This window comes from Triturus cristatus, chromosome 2_2, assembly GCF_964204655.1.
Source record: "Triturus cristatus chromosome 2_2, aTriCri1.1, whole genome shotgun sequence".
In the NCBI taxonomy this organism is placed as follows: domain Eukaryota; kingdom Metazoa; phylum Chordata; class Amphibia; order Caudata; family Salamandridae; genus Triturus; species Triturus cristatus.
The window spans coordinates 1266570408-1266592037 of NC_140582.1; the positions used below are offsets into that span (position 1 = coordinate 1266570408).

General features: G+C 50.3%; 1 protein-coding gene across 2 annotated transcripts in view; it reads right to left on the reverse strand.

Annotated features, from left to right (window-relative positions):
* The window catches only part of LOC146863563 (CD5 antigen-like), a 654574-nt gene that overhangs the window by 398732 nt on the left and 234212 nt on the right, over positions 1 to 21630 (reverse strand). For both annotated transcript variants that reach the window (XM_085643025.1, XM_085643024.1), the window contains one exon: positions 20113 to 20430. In XM_085643025.1, coding sequence (XP_085499151.1) covers positions 20113 to 20430 — 318 coding nt within the window. The remainder of the gene's footprint in view (positions 1 to 20112; positions 20431 to 21630) is intronic.

Consider the following 21630-nt stretch of genomic DNA (forward strand, 5'->3'; position numbering starts at 1 on the left):
CTCTATCGGTTTCATTCTCCTGCATGATGTCAGCCCCACAAACACATTGCAACAAAGTAGAAGAATTCCAACTGACTTCTGCTGTGCACCTTCCAGAACATTTTCGAATTTTGAACTTGGTCTCCATGACAACCAGCATGCATGTAGGCCTTAATACTTGTCCCCTATGTAATTTGGAGCATCACACACAGGTACGATGCGTTTCGGGGCCCTAGGGCACCCCAAATGCATGGCAACGGCCCGTACATGCATGCCTACGCTCTCCATCACTATGGGTCTGCACGCGTATGCGTACTCCTAGTGATAGTGAGCGTACATGCGAGTGTACGGTCCGTACCACTACGGGTACGCATACGCGTGCAGACCCATAGTGATAGTGATCGTAGATGCGTGTGTACGGCCCTATCACTATGGGTCTGCACGCGTATGCGTACCCGTAGTGGTACGGACCGTACACACGCATGTACGCTCACTATCACTATGGGTCTGCACGCGTATGCGTACCCGTAGTGGTACGGACCGTACACACGCATGTACGCTCACTATCACTATGGGTCTGCACGCGTATGCGTACCCGTAGTGGTACGGACCGTACACACGCATGTACGCTCACTATCACTATGGGTCTGCACGCGTATGCGTACCCGTAGTGGTACGGACCGTACACACGCATGTACGCTCACTATCACTAGGAGTACGCATACGCGTGCAGACCCATAGTGATAGTGAGCGTACATGCGTGTGTACGGTCCGTACCACTACGGGTACGCATACGCGTGCAGACCCATAGTGATAGTGAGCGTACATGCGTGTGTACGGTCCGTACCACTACGGGTACGCATACGCGTGCAGACCCATAGTGATAGGGCCGTACACACGCATCTACGATCACTATCACTATGGGTCTGCACGCGTATGCGTACCCGTAGTGGTACGGACCGTACACACGCATGTACGCTCACTATCACTATGGGTCTGCACGCGTATGCGTACCCGTAGTGGTACGACCGTACAAATGCCTGTACGCTCGCCATCACGATGGGTACACATACGGCAGCACTCCCACAGTGATTTGGGAACATGCACAGGCCCTCTCAGCAGCAGTACGGCGGTTTTTACACATCACTGTGGTGATAGGCGACACACATGTAGGAATAGGGCGGACATACTTGTCCATGGATGGACATACTTGTCCAGGAATGGACATCAAGGCATCGTCTGTGCATTACTACATGTGTGGGGCACAGGTGTCACAGGCTGTGATGTGGAACATGCCTCCTGAGTGGAGAAGGCACCAGATGTATGATGAGATGTGTACATGTGTACTGTGTGAGGGTGCAATGTGTGCCAGGCATGCCCTTGACTCCTTTGACATGTGTGCATGTGGGACTGCGTACTTGGGGTGAGCGTCACTGGCATGGCACGGACACCAACACACGGAAGTGTCCCATGATGCCCGGTACAGGGGTCATGACACATGACTTGTCACTACCCACAGTGCACAATGTGACTATGTCATATATGTGTCCGGGATTTACATCAGGTTGATGTTGTAGCACCCTCAAAAGCTGCAGCCGTTGCAGCAACCAACATGTGGCTGTGTGTAGATTGTCATTGCACACTGTTCCCAACACCATGCCACATGTGTTATCGGATGTGAGGTGCACATGTATGCATGGGACACGGAGTAGCGTGACAAGGCCATGTCAGCAAACTCACAAGGAATGTGTGTTGAGTCATGACATGTGCACCTTCATGGCAAGGTGTGTGGGCTGGACTAGTGTAATGTCATGTGACCTGTGGCTCCAGTGTTCCGCTACCAGTCTCTGCAATCGGCATCACACTTCTGCTGATGTGTGGGTGTATGTCACTCCTGTCTTGCGTCGGGCAGTGCACTTGCACTGGGACACAGCTATTTCCATGGCGTGGCATGGGGAGGTTCTCAATCACCGTGTGTAGCTGGGTCTTGGAAGGAGTGTCACCTTGCATCCATACGTGTCCTGGGCATGTAGCACATGCCTGACTCCCTATGTGGCATGTGTGTATTGCCAGATTTACATGTGCTCAGTAGACATGAGTTGTTCTCGTAGTGCACTCACTCTTCCTTGTCACTTCCAAATTACTGCAGAGCGCCTCCTGTTGCCCGAAGAATTCCAGACTTGGCTACCATGCAGGAGAATGACAGGATCCGGCTCTACCGCTTCACCCAACCGTTGATTCTGGAGCTGACGGCGAGACTGGCACCACACCTGCAACCGCAGCACAGGTATCCTACGGCACTGACACCCCAGCTGAAGGTAATGGCTGCCCTACATTTTCTGGCCACGGGTACCTTCCAAAATACCATAGCTCATGTTGGTGGCATGTCCCAGAGCATGTTCAGCGGTGTGCTGCATGATTTCTTGGAGGCCATGTTGATTCACCTGGATGACTTCATCAAGTTCCCAACCCCTGAACAGATGACTGAGGTCAAGCGTGGATTCTATGCCCTGGGAGGGATGCCCCATGTCATTGGGTCCATAGATGGGACACATGTAGGTTTGGTACCACCACACGCACGGGAGGTGGCGTACCGCAATCGGAAGCACTACCACTCCATCAATGCCCTTGTGGTGTGTCTGTCCAATATGGTGATTTCACATGTCTGTGCTCGTTTCCCAGGGTCAGCACACGATGCCTACATCATGAGGCGTAGCGGGATGCCTGATATGATGATGCAGCTGCGCAACGAACGGGCATGTGTTGTTGGTGGGTACAGTCTGTCTGTCCTGTATTCTGTATAGCCGACCAGCACGACCGCTACACCAGTTCTAACGATGTCCATGTGCTTCCCATGTAGGGGACGCTGGCTATCCCAACATGCCTTGGCTGCTGACACCTCTCCGCAACCCCATCACGCCGGCCCAGCTCCGCTATAACACCGCCCATGGCCGGACAAGGCGAGTGATAGAGAGGACGTTTGGCATGCTGAAGAGCCGATTTCGGTGCCTCCACAAAACCGGCGGTGCACTCCCTTATGCCCCGGCGAAGGTCTGCAAGATCTTCATGGTCTGCTGCATGCTGCACAACATGGCAGTTGAAAGAGCTGTGCCACTCATCCTGAATCAACATGACGAGGACCATCCACCCGTGGAGGACGAAGGGCTTGGCAATGGGGCTAGTGATGTGGAGGATGTGGAGCCGCAAGAGGACATCCGGACTCGGCTCATACGCGACTTCTTTGCTTAGTGGTGAGTACCAGGGTCTGAGTGTGCACGCATTGGTCCCCGTGTGGCATGCGTTGTGATGTGTGTCTCCACCTGCATGTATGGCACGTGGGTCAGAGGTGTGTGTGGGTGTGTCACTGGAGTGATGGTGGCAGTGATGGTAGTATTTCCCCAGTCATAATTGTGACCTAGCATGTTGTCATCCATACATGTGTCGAGTAAATGCACATGCAAGTGGCTGTGCTTTTTGTGGCTGACTTCTTGTGTGTCTCTCTTCCCCAGGTACCTGCGCATGCCGTTTGCTGGTTGCATTGTTGTGGCACTGCTATTCCTCATGGACATGACATCGTGGGCTGACTCAGCGTTACAGGCACGGACACGTTTGGAAGTCTCCATGGGGTAAGGGATGCATCTGGGGTGTATTGGGTGTGGCAGTTGTTCACGATGTGTGCACACTGCCCCGGTCGGGGTTTGGTTCCTCTGCAGACATGTGGCATCCCCATGGGACACGACATGCAGCTGGGTACACCTGAATAGATGGGCTGCCTGGTTGTCAGTCATCAGTGATGGGATAGTGGATTGTGATGATGGCATCAATGTGTGTGACACTGCCCTCGGACACATACGGTTAACATTGTCTTGACATGGCGTGGGACTTCCACATCAGCGGATGTATGGTGTATGGCAGGCTCTCCGTGAGCAGCTGTGGGTGTTTAGCTGTTAGCCGACGCTTGTGTGCCAGTTCCATGGCTATCACGCATTTGTGCTGCAGAAGGGGGGTGCCAGTGTTGGAGCCACATGTTACTCCACATGATGTGTTCATGTGTACTTCAAGTTGCCTCTGCAATCCCAAAAACATGACTAATAAAGGTGTCCCTATGCCTCCAAGGTGCCTCTTCTCAGTCAGTGCTGGTGTGTTGGCACGGTGCATCCTGCATGTCTGGCATGGTATTCCCTGATTGTGGCTATGTGTCAATGTGTCGAGTGGCAAGATGCAAGCTGTGTGTGTGTGCTGAGACTGTGTATTGGGCATGATGTCCATGACTGTGTGGGTATTGTGACATGTGCCATCCCCATGCATCCAACATTGTCCATGACCCCATTCTCTGCATCCACCGGACTCAAGCTTGCAGGACATGGTTCTGCCACCTGTCTACACATACCTAGGTGCCCCCCAGGACACGGGCCAGGATCCCTGACCTCTGCGCATGACTGTTGCTGTACTCAATGTGTCTGTCAGCACGGTTGTTCGGCCACCCCCTCAGCTGGTTCTGACCATCACGGGTGTGTATGGTGCTCCATGTCTGTCTTGCCTAATAAACTGTGACCCATGTGTCCTGTGCCAGACTCAGGCCCCAGGGTGTGGATGGTTGAAGTGAACAGATGACTCAGGCATGTTTAGACTGTACAAGACACATGTTAGGTAATAATGCTACCAGCAGGCATATACTCTTAATAGTGTGATTTATTATTGGGGGGGGGGGACAAAGTGAGGGGCTTTCCGGGATTAGGTAATCCAAAGTTCAGTAGGGGAGTTGGTGTCCTTGCCATTGGAAATCCTCAGAGTCCATGCCACAGTCTTTGTCAACATTGGTCAGCCAGTGACCAGCAGGGCCATGTGGCAGAGAATGTCTCTTGATGCTGTGATGCTGTTGCTCCAGTGGGCCAGGTGCCAGGCCAGGTGTCCTGGGAGATGGTGATGTAGCAGCCACCCTCACGGTCCTTTCCGTGGACGACCCGGCTTCCTGCGGGGAACCTCAGCAGCAGGCCGTGACGACGTCTGGGATGCTCCGTCGGATGTTTCCTCCTCCTCCTCATGATCCCTCCCTGTGGGTGGTGATGTTCTCCGCCTTCTGGCACAGGGAGGGTCGGCCATGGTGTCGGCCATCCGACGTAGATCAGCGTGAATCCCCTGGGACGCCGTCACTTGCTCAGCCTGTCTGTCCTCCATCCTCCGTTGGTGTAGCTGTAGACAGGCTATTAGCTCCGCATGTTGCTGGGCCTGCTGGACCTTGATCCCCTCGAGGACGGACACAACCTGGGCCATGCCCGTGGTGTCCTGCCGGTATGAGTCCAGGATGTTACGGACATGGGAAAATACCGGATCCCCAGCCAACTGGTCAGGCTCGCGCCTCCGCCGTCCTCCACTCCCACCACCCCTGCCCACTTGCGTCTGGCCTGCACTTGTGGGAACATCGGGTCTCCGGGACCCCTGAGGGGTGGCATTGGCGTTGTCGCCTGCCTCCTCCTGGGTGCCCGGGACACCGTGTCCCTCCTGGCGAGCCTGGCTGCATTGTGGTGTTGGGGCAGGGATCCTGGGTGTCTCCTGGGATGTGGCAGGAGTGGGGGTGGTGGTTGGCACGGTTGTACCTGACGCAGGTGCTGCAGGTGGTTGGACACCAGAGGGGCCAGGTCGGTCGGGGTCGTCCGCAGAGTGGTGAGAGTGGTCGCTGCTGGTGGGATCGGTCTCCTGCAGATCCGGGTCCTGTGAGTGTTCCCCCCCAGTGTTGGGGGGTGCAGCACGACGTTGACCTGTGTGTGAGAGAGAAAATGTTAATTTTGATCCATGCAACATCCATGTTTCATCCGTTACAAAGTTGGCACATTTCCTCTTGGAATTAGGATCTGTCTTGCATTCCACTCACAGTGCACTTGTGCATGGGTGTGTCCCTTGGGCACCAATTTGGCCCCTTTAACTATGTGTGGCACAGTCTTACTTGCTGCGTCAAGTGTGACTGCAGTGAGCAGTGGAGTGTGCATGTGTGGCGAGCCATGCATTTGCGCCTTCCTTGTAGCATTGTACATGTGCACATGGAGTGTGGATCCACACACTTATATGATGCAGGTGGCTGTCCTTGTGCTCGTGTACAGGTTGTGACATGGCCCTGCGTTTTGCCATGATGAAGAGGGGGGGTTCTGGCACTGGCCACCCTTGTCTACATGCACGCAGTCCACCTGCTGACGAGCAGACATTCCCACACACCAAAGGACTGATTTGCTCTCCCTGTGTCTCCCTCCTTCTCTGTCCCCCTCTCCCTCCCTCTCTGTCCCCCTCTCCCTCCCTCTGTGTGTCAGCCTCCTCCCTCTGTCCATCTTCCTGTGTCTCCCTCCCTCTCTGTCCCCCTCTCCCTCCCTCTCTGTCCCCCTCTCCCTCCCTCTGTGTGTCAGCCTCCTCCCTCTGTCCGTCTCCCTCCCTCTCAGTCCCCCTCTCCCTCCCTCTGTGTCCCCCTCTCCCTCCCTCCGTGTGTCACCCTCTGTCACCTTGGCCCAGCTTCCTGGGCACACACTGTTAGCAGATCTTTGAGTGGCCCTTGGCCTGTTGATGTGAGTTTGTTTCTGATCTCCAGGCACCCATTTTGTCTGCTGTGTGTCTGTGCGCTGCTGCTGTGGTGGTGTGTGCTGCCACTCTTTCACAATGTTGGCTGTTCATTAGCTGCTGTCATGTGCAAAACAGTGCCTTCACCCCCATGTGTTGATGCAAGGCGTCCGCCATTTGCTGGCAAGTCATTCCTGTGTTGGGACACAGTGTTTGTCTGGCTGTGACCTAGGCCATATGGGCAGAGGGCATTGTTGTCTGCTTTGGAGTCGCACTATGTGATTCTTGGTGCCCAGCCTCCCGCCATCCGGGTTACCGTGTCATGTGTTGTTGTCTTCTGTGGCCTGTGACTTGACATTCTCCAGCTGGGTGCATGGGGCATGGTGGCAGCAGTGGCATGTGCCTGCTCATGGAGTGTGGTTGAGTCATGCGATGGCTTGTGGTGGTTGCGTGCCTGTTATTAATTTTGGTTGTGGTTGCAGTTCCCCCCATGTGAGGTGCGTTGTTTGTGTACTCACCCGGGTCTCGGAGTCCTTCTACTCCTTCAACTGCCTCCACCGGCAGTATGGCCATCACCCTCTCCTCCCAGGGATGGTACTGTACGGGTCTGCGGGAGGGCCCTCCTCCGGTGGCGTTGGCCTGGTCGTGTTCCTCCTGCCTCTTGGCTCTGACCCTCCTCCGCAGATCGTACCACCTGTTCTGGCAATCCTGCTTGGTCCTCCTGGTGTCCGCAACAGCATTCACAGCATCGACGATGGTCTGCCACATGGCTGTTTTGGCTGCCTGGCTGGTGCTTCTGACCAATGTTCCAAAGATCTGTGGCTCGACTCTGAGGATTTGATCAACAAGGACCTCCAACTCTCGGTGACTGAACTTTGGATTCTTGGTAGTGGGCATGGTGAGGGATGTGGGTGGGGATGGTGTGGGTGTGGGGGGTGTGTGGATGTTGGGGGGGGGTGTGGATGGTTGTGTGTGTGTGTGAATGTGATGAGAGGGTGTTTGTGAGGGTGGTCGTGTGAAGGTGTGCAAGTGTAAGATGTGGTGTAGCTTGTAGTCTGGTTCTGTGGTGTCTGGCAGCAGTGAGTCTGTTGCAAAGGCTCATGGTTTGTGTGTGTGGGCCCTTTTCATTGGTCCATGGGTGGGTGTGGCAGTGTTTGAATGTTGGGTGGGTGTGTTATAAGGAGTGGTGGTGTATTGGGCCTCTGTTTGTTTTTGACAGTTGCAGGTCAGTGATTGTGTTATTTTAGTGGTTGTTGGCCATGTTTAGTGGCTGTGTGCCTTTCGAATGGTGTATTCTTGTGTTGTTTTGTTTTGTCCTTGTTGTGTACGTGCGTTTTGAGCGTGTGTACGGTGTGTACATGGGCCATTTGGTTGTACGATTATGTCCTTGTGTGTGGCTTTGTACGACTCGTACATGCGGTTGTGATGTTGGGGCATGGGGTGCGCTCCGTACTTAGGAGGTTGTGTTGGGGGTGCGACAGGAACGTACTGGGGTGTAGGTACACGGGGGGTATGACACGTACTGGGGTGGGGGTACGACTGGAACGTACTGGGGTGTACATGGACGGTGGTACGACACGTACAGGGGTGGGGGGGTGTACATTGACGGTGGTACGACACGTACAGGGGTGGGGGGGTGTACATTGACGGTGGTACGACACGTACTGGGGTGGGGGTACGACTCGAACGTACTGGGGTGTACATGGACGGTGGTACGACACGTACAGGGGTGGGGGGTGTACATTGACGGTGGTACGACACATACTGGGGTGGGGGGGTGTACATTGACGGTGGTACGACACGTACTGGGGTGGGAGTACGACTCGAACGTACTGGGGTGTACATGGACGGTGGTACGACACGTACTGGGGTGGGGGTACGACTGGAACGTACTGGGGTGTACATGGACGGTGGTACGACACGTACAGGGGTGGGGGGTGTACATTGACGGTGGTACGACACGTACTGGGGTGGGGGGGTGTACATTGACGGTGGTACGACACGTACTGGGGTGGGGGTACGACTCGAACGTACTGGGGTGTACATGGACGGTGGTACGACACGTACTGGGGTGGGGGTACGACTGGAACGTACTGGGGTGTACATGGACGGTGGTACGACACGTACAGGGGTGGGGGGTGTACATTGACGGTGGTACGACACGTACTGGGGTGGGGGGGTGTACATTGACGGTGGTACGACACGTACTGGGGTGGGGGTACGACTCAAACGTACTGGGGTGTACATGGACGGTGGTACGACACGTACTGGGGTGGGGGTACGACTGAAACGTACTGGGGTGTACATGGACGGTGGTACGACACGTACAGGGGTGGGGGGTGTACATTGACGGTGGTACGACACGTACTGGGGTAGGGGGGTGTACATTGACGGTGGTACGACACGTACTGGGGTGGGGGTACGACTCGAACGTACTGGGGTGTACATGGACGGTGGTACGACACGTACTGGGGTGGGGGTACGACTGGAACGTACTGGGGTGTACATGGACGGTGGTACGACACGTACAGGGGTGGGGGGTGTACATTGACGGTGGTACGACACGTACTGGGGTGGGGGGGTGTACATTGACGGTGGTACGACACGTACTGGGGTGGGGGTACGACTCGAACGTACTGGGGTGTAGGTTCACGGTGGTATGACACGTCCAGGGGTGGGGGTACGACTGGAACGTACTGGGGTGTAGGTACAGGGGGGTATGACACGTACTGGGGTGGGGGTGTGGCTCGAACGTACTGGGGTGTAGGTACACGGGGGTATGACACGTACTGGGGTGGGGGTACGACTGGAACGTACTGGGGTGTAGGTACACGGGGGGTATGACACGTACTGGGGTGGGGGTGGGGCTCGAACGTACTGGGGTGTAGGTTCACGGTGGTACGACACGTACTGGGGTGGGGGTACGACTGGAACGTACTGGGGTGTACATGGACGGTGGTACGACACGTACAGGGGTGGGGGGGTGTACATTGACGGTGGTACGACACGTACTGGGGTGGGGGGTGTACATTGACGGTGGTACGACACGTACTGGGGTGGGGGTACGACTGGAACGTACTGGGGTGTAGGTACACGGGGGGTATGACACGTACTGGGGTGGGGGTGTGGCTCGAACGTACTGGGGTGTAGGTACACGGGGGTACGACACGTACTGGGGTGGGGGTACGACTCGAACGTACTGGGGTGTAGGTTCACGGTGGTACGACACGTCCAGGTGTGGGGGTACGACTGGAACGTACTGGGGTGTAGGTACAGGGGGGGTATGACACGTACTGGGGTGGGGGTGTGGCTCGAACGTACTGGGGTGTAGGTACACGGGGGGTATGACACGTACTGGGGTGGGGGTATGACTGGAACGTACTGGGGTGTAGGTACACGGGGGGTATGACACGTACTGGGGTGGGGGTGGGGCTCGAACGTACTGTGGTGTAGGTTCACGGTGGTACGACACGTACTGGGGTGGGGGTACGACTGGAACGTACTGGGGTGTACGTGGACGGTGGTACGACACGTACAGGGGTGGGGGGGTGTACATTGACGGTGGTACGACACGTACTGGGGTGGGGGGTGTACATTGACGGTGGTACGACACGTACTGGGGTGGGGGTACGACTGGAACGTACTGGGGTGTAGGTACACGGGGGGTATGACACGTACTGGGGTGGGGGTGTGGCTCGAACGTACTGGGGTGTAGGTACACGGGGGGTACGACACGTACTGGGGTGGGGGTACGACTGGAACATACTGGGGTGTAGGTACACGGGGGGTATGACACGTACTGGGGTGGGGGTGTGGCTCGAACGTACTGGGGTGTAGGTACACGGGGGTACGACACGTACTGGGGTGGGGGTACGACTGGAACGTACTGGGGTGTAGGTACACGGGGGGTATGACACGTACTGGGGTGGGGGTGTGGCTCGAACGTACTGGGGTGTAGGTACACGGGGGGTACGACACGTACTGGGGTGGGGGTACGACTGGAACGTACTGGGGTGTAGGTACACGGGGGGTATGACACGTACTGGGGTGGGGGTACGACTGGAACGTACTGGGGTGTAGGTACACGGGGGGTATGACACGTACTGGGGTGGGGGTGTGGCTCGAACGTACTGGGGTGTAGGTACACGGGGGGTACGACACGTACTGGGGTGGGGGTACGACTGGAACGTACTGGGGTGTAGGTACACGGGGGGTATGACACGTACTGGGGTGGGGGTACGACTGGAACGTACTGGGGTGTAGGTACACGGGGGGTATGACACGTACTGGGGTGGGGGTATGACTGGAACGTACTGGGGTGTACATGGACGGTGGTACAACACGTACAGGGGTGGGGGGGTGTACATTGACGGTGGTACGACACGTACTGGGGTGGGGGGTGTACATTGACGGTGGTACGACACGTACTGGGGTGGGGGTACGACTGGAACGTACTGGGGTGTAGGTTCACGGTGGTACGACACGTCCAGGGGTGGGGGTACGACTGGAACGTACTGGGGTGTAGGTACACGGGGGGTATGACACGTACTGGGGTGGGGGTGTGGCTCGAACGTACTGGGGTGTAGGTAGACGGGGCTATGACACGTACTGGGGTGGGGGTTCGACTGGAACGTACTGGGGTGTACCTAGACGGGTGGGGGTATACATATACGGGGGGTACGTGTCGGACGTACGGGGGCTGGGGGGAGTGTTGGGCGCGTATGCGGGCACATGTCTCCATGGTTGCTGTAGGAGTTCGGTGCGGACGGTGTTTTTTCCATACGGTTGTACGCTCGGACGCACGGGATGGATCGTGATTCCTCGGTCGGACTTGGCTTTTCACGTTTGTAAGGTAAATCGTCCGAGGACGTGTCGGACACATTTTCCGACCCGAGGACGTGAGGGGAATGATTCCCAGTGCGGTTCGTATGGACTTTTTACCATGCGAATCGTGATTGCCAGTTCGTACGGCACTTGTACGATTCGTACGGTAAAAAGACCCGATACGAGTCGCACGGGGGAATTTTTTACCGGATCGTGATCGGCACCATAATCGTGGCCACGAGAATCCCGACTCGTTGACAAATAAGGCGATTCATTGGTTAAGGTATGTCAGGGGTTGCCGCTCAGTAATTAGAGAAGATATTATTGGAGCTACCAGACTTACCTCACCTAGGGTACCTGTTGATTGCATTGAACTAACCCTAAAAAGTAATGACCTCGCAGAAAATCTTTTTGCCTTGGAGTTCAGGTCTAGCTCCCCTGAGGGCTCTTCTATCCAATTAAGGAAATATATTTCGTATGATCTAGGGGGGTCGAAGTGTGATCAACTGAGTGATGGAAAGGAGGGTGGATCATCCTTGGAAAGTATTGACTGACTAGGTAGTGTGGGGGGCACAGGTTCCTGGGACTCTAGAGAGGGGTTGATGGATAATGAGCATCACGTGCCTATGATGGGTGGCCCTTGCATTGGCCCCTATACTACCCCTGTCCATCAAGTGGATAAAGATTTTAATAACTATCTTCTTACAACTGTCCCAGAGACGAGTTTGGGGTCTGTCTCATTCAATAATAGCCCAACCCCTGAATTCCAAGTTACTATCCCTGGTATCAATTGTCCTCCCTTGGTCGGAGGTTCTTTATTCTCGTGGAATATTGCTGGATTAAATGTTAAACTGTCCATTATGGACTGGGTTGCGTTTATTAATAAAAATGATATATGCCTATTCCAGGAGACTTGGCTTTTAGAACCACGTTTTTGCGTGGGCTATTTAAATTTCCATATTCCGGCCATAAAAGGGACCCATGGGCGACCATCTGGGGGTTTAACCATTTGGCTGAGACGAGAACTATGTTTAAATAGCAAGTCTCTCCCTACTGGGAATAGAGATATCCAATTGTTAAGGTTAGAGCTTGGATCCGTAGGCACAATTGACATATATAATGTGTACGTAAGGGGCTCTAGAGGTGCAAAATCTCCAGTTTTAGACAAACTAATGTGCCTGTTTGATCTTTACTCAGCCGATACCTTTATTATTGTCGCAGGTGATTTTAATGTAACATTTGAACCGCTTGTAGAACCCGAGTGGGATACCCATGACAATGAAGAGTCACATTGGGGCGTTCCCCCTCTAGAGTTGCTTCCCATAAAAAGGTGGCCAGAAGTAGTAATACAGATTAACTCTCTGTGCATGGAGAAGGGCTTGAGGGCCCTGAATGGTAGGATGCCCAGTGAACGTGAGGGTGCCCATACATTTAACAATGGTCAAAGTAAGAGTCGAATCGATTACATCCTTGCCGATGTGAAATTATGGCACTCTCTTGTTGATATGAAGATATTAGCCCTTCCAGAGAGTGACCATAACCCCCTTTGTTTAACCCATAGGTGGTGGAAGACAGATTGTGGCCCCCTAGTGGCAAGGGAGACGTGTACTTTAGATGTTGTGCCATCTAATGATATGCGACGGCTGAGGTGGTCCCGCTTAATGGAGAACCCTACTGCCCTGCTAAGTATTCTAGCAGAGGTTGATGGTTCTATACATGCAATAGAACAAATTCATTCTTTCAATGGAGATATGAGGGAAGTAACAATAGCCCACAATAGCCTTTTTGTCAGTCTGAAATCTCATTTTGTAAAAAAACTGTAACCCGGTCCAAGAGCTGTTCATCGCCAAGCCAGTTGGTATAATGGGGAATGCAGGCAGTCAAGGCTATTGCTTGGGAAAGCTTTGAAGGAAGGCGATGTAGGCACGGTGCGACTCTGTAGAAAAAACTACAAAAGTAGTATCTCCAGGGCGAAACGCCAATGGGATGAACAGAAGTGGCAGGGTCTTCTTGAAGCAAGTGTCCAGAACAACAGTAAACTATTTTGGAGTATAGTTAAGTGGGGATCAGGTGGGCAGCCAGAGTGTCCCCAAAACAATGTCTCCCAGGGGAGGTGGGTTGAATATTTTAAACCCCAGTACGCCTCCCTCCCCGAAGCAACTGAAAGTTTTGGGTTGTCCCCTGTATTTACTTTGGAAGATAATTTTACTAGAGTTGAAGTGGAATTGGCGCTCGCTGGTGTGGCGTCTGGAAAGGCCCCTGGCCCGGATGGGGTTCCAGCAGATGTCTTCCTATATGATAAGGTTAAATGGAGGAGATACATCCAATTGATTGCTAATGCGTTGGTGCAGGGTGCACCAATCCCTAGCTCATGGAAAGCGGCCGAGATAATCCCGGTGTACAAAAAGGGGGATCGGTCGCTTCCAGAGAACTATAGGCCTATTAGCCTGATTGATGCTATCCAGAAGATTATAGGTAGGCTGATTTTAAATCGTGTTCACCCTTGGGTAGCAACAAATAACATCTTGTCCCCATTCCAGGCGGGATTCTGACAGCATATAAGTACTGTTGATCAGGTATTCCGCTTTGTTCTCCTCTATTGGAAAATTGTGATTCTGGGCAAGGGGAATCTGTATGCTGTGTTTGTGGACCTAAGGGCTGCCTTTGATCTAGTCCCCCGTCCCAAACTTTGGATGACGTTGAAAGATCTGGGTCTTCATCGTGGACTTTTGTCCTTAATACAGAGGCTCCATGATGACAACTCTGCTAGAATTAGGTGGGGAGGTCAGGGTATGATGACAGAGGACTTCCCGGTGCAAAGGGGGGTTAGACAAGGCTGTGCAATGGCCCCAACTTTATTTTCACTATACATTAATGATATAGCTGAACGCCTTTTAAAAGCGAACACTGACGCTCCTACTCTTCCCAATTCTAATGTTCGCGGATGATACGCTTTTAATTGCTAAGACACCTTGCGGTCTCCAGCGAACATTAGACATCTTTGAGAATTTCTGTGTGGAACGTGGCCTTGAAGTTAATGTAAAAAAAAACAAGCTCATGGCTTTCAGTCCACACAGATTGTTTAAAAATAAATTTTTATTGTTCAACCAATCCTTAGAGCAAGTACAGGCTTTTAACTATTTAGGGGTCATCATACAAAACAATCTTAAGTGGAAACATCAGAAGGAATTGGCTACCTTAAAACATAGGCAGCTTGCAGGAGCAATATTTGGCGAATTCAAAAATCTTTAACGAAACCGATTAGACCCGTGCTCCAGGTTTATAGTGCCAAAGCTGTAAGTGCAGCACTTTATGGTGCCGCACTGTGGGGATACGAGAACTTGTCTTCCTTAACCATCTCGGAAAACAAGTTTCTGCGTAGTATCACTTCTCTCCCACAAAGCACGCCCATAGTTCCCCTAAGACATGACCTGGGAAAGAATCCCATTGCAGATACAGCTAGATTACGTCCCATCCTCTATTGGCGTAGATTGTGGACAACCCCGGCATTAGCCCAGTATGCAGAGGGCTTTCTTGATGTAATGTCCTTGGTTGGTTCCCGTAATATTGGATGGTTCAAAGAACTTAGAAGATCTCTTGTGGCTCTGGGAATGAGTGATCCTTGGGAGAATCCCTCGGGTGTCTCTTTTCCATCAAAAACATTGTTGAAGGAGAAATATTGGGAGTTGGTTAACGCTAAGGTATTGTCAGATAGTAACTCCCTTTCTCTATCTGATGGTTTTTTTAACATAAAACCCGCTACAAGATTAGAATTCTTCTGGTATCTTGCTACGAAAGTTCTAGATAGGAAATTATATTTCCAGATGCGGGTGGGATCGCTGCCTCTAAGATCATTCACTGCTCGGTGGGACATTAATAGTAACAACCTATGCTCTGTTTGTAAGTCCCACGAAGAAACAATAGCCCATGTGTTTTTTGCATGCCCTGCCTATTTGGTTCCAAGGCGTGTTTGGTTGAGACCTATCTGCAAATCATTGGGCACAGACAATGTGGTGAAGCAGGAAGAATTCTCCGTACTAGTACTGACCCGGTCATTGTCGTGGCTGTGGCTAAATTCCTGGGGTGGGCATGGATTATAAGAAACCAGAGTATCCGCCAGTAAGGTGCCAGTTGTGCCAGATGTTTCCCTTCACGATCTATTTCGAAACTGTATAGCTTTGTATGTATTTTAACTTTTGTATATATTTTTATGAGGTCTTTTTTTTTTTTTTTTTCCTCTCTCCTTTTTTTCTTTTTTTTTTTTTAACCTTGTACATTGTTTTATCCTGGCCTTTTATGCATTGTTAATGTTGTTAATGATTGTGTAAGTCCTGTACTTGCCTTGATTTGCTTTTATGACTTTTGTCGAATAAAGCTGTTTTGGATTGGATTGGATTGGACACCCAGGCACACACTTGTACCATGGGCACTGTGATCAAGGAAGGCCTCTAAGAGCTGCAGAACCTATTGTGAAACCCTTAGAGGCCACGCAAACTAACACCCACACACTTCCATTGCAGGCTGCGTGTTTTGGTACAGAGAAAGGTAAAGTGACGAGTCGACATGGCACAAATCCTTGTGTGCCATGCCTGCAACCCAATGCCTGTGGCCTAGGAAAGTCGCCCCTCTAGCAGCGTGCACGAGCCCATAGGTGAGGGTACAGTTGCATGAGCACTGTACCCCTACAGTGTCTAAGTCCATTCTTAGACATCGTAAGTGCAGTAAATCCATATAGAGTATATGGTATGGGAGTTGGTCATCACAAATTCCACAGCTCCATAATGGCTTTACTCAAACCTGGGCAGCTTGGTAGCAAATGTCTCAGCAAATTGAACCCACACTGAAGCCAGTGTGGGATTTAATGTAAAATGCACTCAGAGGGCCACTTCGAGATGCCCCCTGAAAAACTACCAGCCCTGTTGTAGTTCCTGAATGGCTACCCGCCATTTGCCAACACCAGACAGGTTTCTGGAACCCTGGGTAGAGGTCCTTTGCTCTCTGGGTTCAGAAACAAAGCCCATCCTGGGGAGAGGTGCCATGCATCCTCCCCTAGGATGGGCTCGGGACATGATGGGGAAGATTCAAAGGCCTGCCGCCTTTGTTAGCTGACCCTGTCTTTTGTTGTCCCCAGCAACTTGCTCCCACTGGTTCTGACCCACAGAATCGGTGGGAAAACCAAGTTAGGAGAAGAAGTGTGCCCACCTTTGCCATCCCCACCCCTCAGGTGAAGGAGGTGAGGTGAATCACACATCTCATTCCCCTCCATCTTGACGATGAGGGGACCCAGCCAATCAGAGAGAGGCTTATGCCCCCTACCACTGGAGGGTGGCACATTAAGGGGTGTACTCACCCCAAGGAAGGTACCTACTGGTTCCAACCTGCACACCCCTGTAATGCCCCTACATTTAGTATTTAGGGGCCACCCTGAACCGTGCTTTCTCAGATAAGAGAAGAAAAAAGAAGAAGGACAGAAGAGCCGTGCTGAAGAAGGAAGAAGAGGCACCAGCCATACCGTCTGTCCTGACTTCAACCAGCAGACGACGTAACCCAGCCTGTCCAGCAGTCAGCAGCCATCCAGAACCCAGAGAACCTGCCTTGCCTTCCTCTGAACGACTCTGTCTCCCGCGAGTACCGGTTTGCTAAAACCAAGACTCCAACAGAGAACCCAAATCCAGGTGGCTCTGCGGTTCTGCACCACCATTCTGCACCACTCTGCACCCGACACCAATGGCCCAAGTTTGAGTGGCTCAACACCACCCAGCAATCCTGACCTGGGATCTGGTTATTCCGACCTACCTCGAGCTTCAGACTGATGCCTGCAGCCTAATCCTGATCGTGAGAGGAGCTAGTAAGAAAACTTGATGCCTAAAGGACACCCCTGCACCTGACACCTCACGGCCTTTGTGTCCCACCCAATGGTGTCCAGGCATCCCCCAAGAATCCAACTCACCTCTCTGGCCAGTGGTCACCCTCAGGAAACCTCCTTGCCAGAGCCTGCAGCTCTTCTTCCAAACCAGAGAGCGCCATTGAAATCCACAGGGCTTCTGACGTCTCCTTGGCACCCTGCATCCAGACGCCTCCATGCTGCTGCAGGTGCAGCTCATGTTCTGATTGTTGGCCCCTGCAATTCTGATCTTAATCCCCGGAGCTTTGCTCCCATAACCGAGGGACCTGCTGATAAGCAACTCTTGACCGACGGCCCCTCAGCCCTATTGGCTAACATTGGGCCCCTGTACTCTGCACCCTGCGCCCCAGTGCCACTGGTGACTCTCTTTGAGTGCGAACCTGAACCTTGGGGAACATTGGTTCTAACTCCAGACACCCAGCATTGTAAGTTGTTTACTTGCCTGCAAACCAATAACACGATTGTTCTCCATAGGAATCCATGTTAGGATTTTTCTCCTAAAAATGTTGTAAGTTGTGAACTAACGTTGGCATGGAAACCAAAGTAACTTTCTTTTGAACCAAAAACTGTCATACTTACCTGTATTTTGTAAGCTCCAGGGTGTGCTATCTCGGCATATCACCAAGAGTAGTTAAAGTAACTGAAAGTTAATCTTACAGTAATCCAAAGTAATCTTAATGTCTTCTGAACTGTTTAAAAGCAAATACAAACCTGTAACAATTTCAATTTCATCTACAATTGCCTTTTCTTGTAAAGGTTTGCCTTTGAAAGCATATTCTACTTACCTGTGCCAGGTCCTGCTTGGTTCCAGAAACAAAACATAAGTATATCTTTTTTATACTTACCTATTTGGTCTGGATTCAGTCTTTGAGTGTGTGCCATCAGTTCCTATCTGAGTGAATGCAATAAATGTTTAACAGACCCTCCTGATAAGCCTAACTGCTCAACCACAGTACCACAAGCTGTCAGCGATTGTCTAATTAGCTACTGCTATACCTCTGGAGATCCACTGGACTCTGTGCACACTATACCTTACTTTGTCATAGAATATACAGAGCCAGCTTCCTACAGTCTCTATCCAAACACTTTGTGATAATTTACTGGTCTTTCTCTTAACAAAGGCATTCTGCAAAGACCACCATAGTTGTGTGACTTGGGCCTCTTTTTGTTCCTTTACATGAGTGGGTGCAGGTGTTAAAAGAAGGCTGTATAGGCTTAGCCAGCGCATTACAAAACTCAAGTAAGTTCTCAAATAAAGGATTGTTTACATTGCCTGAAGATGAGTCAACAACCAATTGAATTTGCATCCTTAATTTCTCATGTATAACTTGATCATTGCATAAATCCTATTAGAATGAGATCTTTTGATCCTGAACAATGGGGACCAGTAGTTAGAAGTTCACTTTACAACCAAAGGCCAATTGTTAATTGAAGATGATCACTCCCGAGACTTGAGCCTCATGTCATACCAGATACAGATTTAGAACCAAGGTAGTGTAGAAAGGCATAATCTAATGGAAACCTAGGAGTTTCCAGCTGCCATGAAAAACTTTCAGATGGGCGGTCATCGAACCTGCAATTGATTTACGTCACATTTCATTCTAATGCACATTTGAGTAATAGAGGTGCCCGCTTATCACTCCTTATATTTAGAAGTACAGGGTCTAAACATATTGAGAGCAGAAAAGCTACACTCCTGATAACTAGATGAGGAGATGGTAGCAATAAATTATCCTACAATTAACAGATGGCATTTGGAAATAAATTCTGTGCATTCAGAATGGCTGTCTTAAGAATTGAAATGTCATTCTTAAAGTCACAAGTGAGTGAAAAATAAACATTGCAAACTAGGTATTCCACACATTTACCATGAACATCTGTGACTGAACAATACATCATCAATGCAAAATTCAAATACAAAAACACTTTGGTAGACTGCAACAAAATGACTGATTTCAATAAAAAACACGGACCCCCCTTTGGCATGCCGCTTTAAAGGAGGAACTGCTGTAACCAAATAGACCTATTTCAAACTCGGTATATTACTGGGTTTCCTGCAAATCAAAAGAGAGACAAAAATGTATATTAGGTAGTTTGGAAAAAGTTAGCAAAGGATTTGCTGGTACAGTGAAATTGGGGGTGTGCGAAATCCAAGTCATTTGCTTTTGTCTAACTACACTCACTCGTAGATGGAGTCTTACAATATCCTGCACTCACTCATGGATTGTTTCTTGGTCGCAGTGATCCTACTGTATCCTGCAGTCACTTGAGGATGGATAGTCGTTCTGAATGATGTTACTGTTTCCTGTATCCTGTATACTGTAAACACTTGGTGATGGATCGTCGGTCTGTATCCTACGCTCACTCGAGGATGGATAGTGGGTCTGAATGATCTTACTGTATCCTGTGCTCACTCAAGGATGGATAGTGGATCTAAATGATCATATTGTTTCCTGCACTCACTCGAGGATGGAAAGTGGATCTGAATGATCTTACTGTATTCAACACTCACTTGAGGATGGATCGTTGTCTGAATGATCTTCCTCTATCCTGCACTCACTCAAGGATGGATAGTGGGTCTGAATGATATCACTGTATCCTGCACTCACTCGAGAATGGACAGTGATTCTCTGTGATCCTATTATATGGCGTACTCATCATTGAATAAATCTCGTCTGTGCTATGATAATGTGTATAGAACCCGCTCATGATTAGCACTGGCCTGTGTTACTGCTTACAGTAGCAAGCCATAAAATGCATCATTAGTAGCCTTTTGCTTTTTATCACATTATTGTAGTCAGGTATAAATTATAGTCCTGTAAGAATAAAGAATTTGCTTGCATTGTCTTTGTATTTCTTACCAGTACAAGTCACTCCTGCATCCCTTCCTGTTGCACAGGTATTGAATTCCCAGCCTTGCTGTGCACACTTCCAAAGAGTGTCCTCATCTCCCTGGCATTGAATGTTGCTAATCAGTACTGGAAGAGAACTCTTTCCAAACGAGGAATTATACATGTAGTCCTGCACCCGTGCACAGCCCAGCTGTCTGCAGGCAACCGAAGCCTCCTGTTGTCCCCAAGAGTCATCATCACACACTGACCCCCAAACACCATTGTGCTTGAGTTCAACTCTTCCTGAACAACGGGACATCCCATTCACCAAGCGGATCTCATCTGGTCCTGGAAAGAAAGAAGTAGTGTCAATTACTATCCAAGAACTCAATAAACCTGCGACTCATGTGAAAGATGATACAATGATGTGCTTTGTTTAGTAATGCAACATCTAAAGGAATAACTGAATATGAAGCAGTATTTATTGTTGGTTTATAAACGAACCTCAGGAACACAGTGGTGAAGGCAAGTCACAGAAGAATCACATCAGAGAGCATGTTCCATGCACGATATGAGTATCAATCAATCAATCAATTAATCAAATCTTTATGTCGAATTTAAAGCCAATCCATAAAAGAACAAGACAATAAGGTCGCAAAAATACCAATGACATCATACAAATACATCAAAAGTAAAAACTCATCCAAAATCACAAATGGTTCCAGGGTATATCATAACCATAACATCTATTGTTTATTATTCATAACCATAAAACGTCCAACATTTGGAAAACAAATATTTAGTAACTCATTGAGTTGCGCATATGAATGGCGATTTTAAAAACCTAGCAACTGCAGAACACAACAGGGGACTGGATGACATATATCAAAATTAGAGTGCAGGGTTGCACTGATGAAAATCATTTAGTTTTAAAATTGGTAAAAAAATGTTAATTGAGGGAACACATGATATTTACAGACAAATGTGGCAAGGTCAGAGTAGAAACCTCATCACAGATTAAAGTAGACACTGAGTCACAATGGCCAAGGAGGAAACACAGACGGCTCCTGATGGTATCCAACTGAAAGTTTGTTGGGAACGAGCTTTCTGTTGTATTTTTCATACATCTAAACAGGATTCCATCCCAATATCAGTTTTTCATTCCAAACTCTAATAGCTAATTTGAAAGCAGCTTTAGTCCCTGACAATGTTTTTTTCAATATTCTTTCTCTTCACTCTCCAACCTGCAAAAAGACATATATAACTTTTTGACTCGTTCAGTGTCTCCTTTAACAATCAAGTGTGGGGAAGTAAACATTTCAGGTCTGTCCAATACTTCTGTACTGTTCTTAACATATTTTAGCCACTCATTTTAAGGCCCTACTCACAGGCGTAAAAGTCAGTGATGAACATGCATTTGAAATTGGCCTGCTCATTTGCCCAAATTAAAATCCAAAGAAGAGCTGCTAGCCTGATGGAACCCGCAATGTAAGGAAGCTCCAGATCTTCAAGTATATAAAAGTGCAGACTGGATGGTGGAAGTCCAAG